Below are 3,701 nucleotides of genomic sequence, written 5' to 3'. Positions count from 1 at the left end.
TGGTTTGCTTGAACGCTTACACTGTTCTCATCAGAACCCGCGTTCAGTTCTTCCGCAGAACTGAACGGGTTCTGATGAGAACAGTGTAAGCGTTCAAGCAAACCACTTCTGAAGATGCAAGCCACTCGTGCTGGCGAAACGTCAGGAAGAAATTCCATTTTGCAACGGGCTAAAAACCCATTAGTTTCAAGGAATGGCCTCGAAAGTCTATCTCGTTTGATTTAACTAGGCGATTTATGCAGAATGCACTTGCACTGTTGAGGGGGAGTTGCAATTGGCTCTAATACGCTTCCACGCACAGGAGGCTCCGGGTACAAATTAAGAGTTTATTATATTAAAATAGTGATAAACGTCGGTTTTGTAATGTGGATTCATTTAGCACAGCAAAGGTTTTGTTCGTTTAATCGCAACTCCTCGGCTCTAGTCTGGGAATGGTCTGCGGGCCCACGTTCTCCAAACTCTTGTATTTGTGCATTACATCCCGCAACGATTCCAGGCACTCGTCAAAAAAGTCCATCTCAAAGCTGCTTACATTTGTATAATGATGAATGTGGGCCTGAAATATTAATCCAGTTGCTTGAAATATGAAGCCGCAGCCCGATCTGGCCCTTACCTGTTTTCGGAACAAACTGCTAAACTGCTTGGCGATATGCTGGAACAAACCGAACATCCCCGTTGTATTAAAGAGGGAGAACAGGGCCACATTCTGGCCGTTGGGTGGCACGTTGCACAGCCCCATTTTAACCGCCTTTTTCGACCAGGAAGTGAACCGCCCCTTAGCCTGCAGCTTGCCGATGTACCCCTGTAAGTCCGCTGTTGAATACTCGCCCCTTCCAATCAGAGTGGATGCAAGTAACACCGACTTGGGCCCTAAAATCACTAGACGTTAATTTCGGGCGCAAATCTTTGGTCCTGATTAATCACACCCAGAGGGTCGACTTGGACCAGTTGGTTGGAGCGGTTGCAGCACGCGAAGAAAAGCTCCTCCTTCAATCTTTTGCTGAAAGTTTCACCATTAGGACGGGACTCTAAATCGGTTCCTACGCGCTATCACCAACCTGGATATCTTACTGTTTGCGGTGACCAGATGGTTGAAGGAACTCGAAAGAAACGACATTTTTGGAAACGGTACCATGTTCGTGTTGATTTCGTTCATATCAAAGTTCAAAGCGCCGGGAAATCGGGAGCCGCTAAAACACCAAACGTTAACCCACTGTATCTGGAAACGTTGTTTAAACCAGAGATTAGTTGAGAGATCGCCGATCCCATGTTAAAAAAGTGTACAAGAATCTACCATTGCGCCACTGTGGCGGGCACAGTATTGGAATATTCGAAAAGCGAATAATTATGTGTAGTCATAACTCGAATAATCGAATACTCGAATACACCAACATTATCAAACTCACAAGGTGCAAATATTTTTATATGCACTTTGTATACTTTTATCAAATAAATTACTCATATTCTACATTTTTGCGTGCCAAAAAATGCATGCCAAGGCTTAAAGCAGCAACAACGCTACACATAAAAACTGATGATGGTGGAAAAATACAGCGAAACGTATTTTGATTGATAAATAGAGACAATAAATGACTGAAACCCAGGAATAAATTTGATTTGGAATTGAAACACAGTCAGGAAAGTATATACAATGTATTTTATAAAAGTATACAAGGTGCATATAGATATTTTTGCACCTTATGAGTTTGATAATGTTGGAAATGCCAGTTTTAAATAGTCCCACGGACTTTCAATAAAAACCCATTGAATTCGATTAGTTATCTGTATATCGGAGCATTTAGCTCCAAATTCACAGCGTTGCTCGCGATGTCTTACCAGCGCAAATCGGCTGGCGTTTGCTGCTTAGGCGCACTTACTACTACCACTACTTACCTCCCCTACACTACTTCTAACTTGTGTGTTTGTTTCGGGAGAAAACCTCCACAAAATATCCCCCCTGGGGGTATGTTCTGTGAAAACCTCATGATCACGCTAGCTTACGGCTGCGTATCGCTGGACAGCTTCGCCTATGCTCATCGGCGATCTCTCTACTAATCTCTGGATTAAACCAACACCTGGTTAAGTGCAGCAGCATTTCCACAACGCTGCTGTTCATGCTATCAGTGGTGTTGAACTCCTTGGCCCGTTCATGAGTCGGCATGCAGTTGTTGCGGCTCTTTCGCAAAGCGATTTCCAGCAAACAGCGATTTTCGACGGGAAAGACGCACGTTGCGTTTTCCAGCAGCTGGTGCGTAGCCAGCGCGTTGTTGTAGGGGCTGGTGATCACGTCTTCTGTGCCCGTTGAATACGCGCAGGATACAAATCTACGTTGAAATTAGCTTCTCGAGTGTGTTGAGCTGCAATCATTACTCACCTTTCGGTTTTGGGATAAAAATCCGACAAGCAATTGAGGACGTAAGTGCCTAAGCCTGATCCAGTGCCGCCCCCCGTGGAAAATAGCATTAGGAACCCATGTAAACTGTCGCACCGCTCCACCGAATGCCTCAAGCAGTTTAGGATCTTTTCCTGGTATTGGGGGCCGTGCTCGCAGAAGCCTTTATGGGTTTAAAGCGTTTTTACTACTAATATTGACTGGTGAATTTGAAATCTTATACCTTCGGCCCAATTGTTCCCTGACCCCGGATAGTTGGTAACTAAACACTTCTCATCAAACAGCCCTTTCAAAGTCCCGGTTCTGTATCGGGCCACAACACTGTCCTCCATATCAATACAGATGGCCCGCGCTTTAACTTTGCAGCTGGCCAAGTCTTGGAGCGTTCTGAACGAGTGCTCTTGCTTGGAGTTGGGAACATGAAAGAACGAGGAAAAAGACTGTTCTAGACTGGAACTGTTTGAAGTTTTCGTGTTGTTGGCGGTGAGCGAAACGCCGTACTCGTTGAGGATTCGAGGCCACAATGCCCCACCTATCTGATTTCCACATTGTCCAACTAATAGGGGAATAATTGCGGTGGTTAGGGAAGAAATAGACCTTAAACATTTTCAGATTGTCCGTTGTTGAAAACAATCCTCAATCATAAACTTACCTTGTATTGTTATAAACTCACTCATGGTGTTTAATTCGGGCCATTCAAATGGGTTTCGGTGCGTTAAGTTGTTGTTCTATGCAGGTTTAAAATTCAAATCTACCTGACATATGAATATAAACAAAAACAAACTCTATAACCTCACTAATTCAAAATACATGTTCTGTGGTTGGTTGTTGAACAGCGTTGCCAGACGGGCACCACAGATGCAAAAAGGGGATCGACCGGAAATTTTTGCAGTCGCCAGTAATAAAATATATTTGGTTCAATTTTCATTTATTAAGCAAAATTTCATGTAAATGTAACGAAGCGAGATACTCGGTTAATAGCAGAACATATAATGAAAGGGTTTTTAGCGTCCGAAAATTCTAAATCAAAGGGATTTTTTCCAAAAATTATTTTTGGAATAAGAAAAATTATTTGTCCGCTAAAGCCGCAAACAATCCCTTTCATTTAGAACATATAATTTAGCTTTTTTTGAAATAAAGTGCCTACATAAAATTGTTTGATTTTTAACTAGACGCCGTTTGGCCTCAAAGCTGAAAAGAAAACAATTAATAATTAATATAGAACTGGGAGCAAGGGCGGATCCATGGGGGGGGGTCATGGGGGTCATGACCCCCCCATTCAATTCTGTGAAAACGAATTCTGTGGCTC

The 3,701-nt window shown here is 43.2% G+C and overlaps 2 protein-coding genes across 4 annotated transcripts in view; both read right to left on the bottom strand.

Annotated features, from left to right (window-relative positions):
• Positions 1–312: 312 nt before the first annotated feature.
• On the bottom strand, positions 313–3,228 carry LOC109545758 (tubulin epsilon chain). Of its 3 annotated transcripts, none has more exons than XM_048668111.1 (8): positions 3,045–3,228; positions 2,616–2,989; positions 2,375–2,555; positions 2,076–2,324; positions 1,059–1,190; positions 927–1,000; positions 614–870; positions 313–556 (listed from the first exon to the last, which is right to left on the bottom strand). In XM_048668111.1, exons 2-8 carry the CDS (start codon positions 2,722–2,724, stop codon positions 401–403), a joined length of 1,158 nt encoding a protein of 385 aa, XP_048524068.1. In that variant the 5' UTR covers positions 2,725–2,989; positions 3,045–3,228; the 3' UTR covers positions 313–400. The 3 variants fall into 3 exon arrangements, with proteins under 3 accessions (XP_048524068.1, XP_048524067.1, XP_048524069.1); XM_048668110.1 differs by having other exon boundaries at positions 2,616–2,948; XM_048668112.1 differs by lacking the exon at positions 2,076–2,324 and having other exon boundaries at positions 2,616–2,948.
• A 75-nt stretch (positions 3,229–3,303) lies between these two features.
• The window catches only part of LOC109539174, a 4,051-nt gene continuing 3,653 nt past the window's right edge, over positions 3,304–3,701 (bottom strand). The window contains exon 7 of the mRNA XM_048668113.1: positions 3,304–3,583. Within this exon, the coding sequence (XP_048524070.1) occupies positions 3,561–3,583 (23 nt within the window). The 3' untranslated portion in view covers positions 3,304–3,560. The remainder of the gene's footprint in view (positions 3,584–3,701) is intronic.

Source organism: Dendroctonus ponderosae, unplaced genomic scaffold, assembly GCF_020466585.1.
Source record: "Dendroctonus ponderosae isolate FM_Combo_2020 unplaced genomic scaffold, Dpon_F_20191213v2 Dpon_F_20191213_7, whole genome shotgun sequence".
NCBI classification, from domain to species: Eukaryota; Metazoa; Arthropoda; class Insecta; order Coleoptera; family Curculionidae; genus Dendroctonus; species Dendroctonus ponderosae.
The sequence above is the reverse complement of the archived record's forward strand: the minus strand, read 5'-3'. Positions and strand labels throughout refer to the sequence as shown.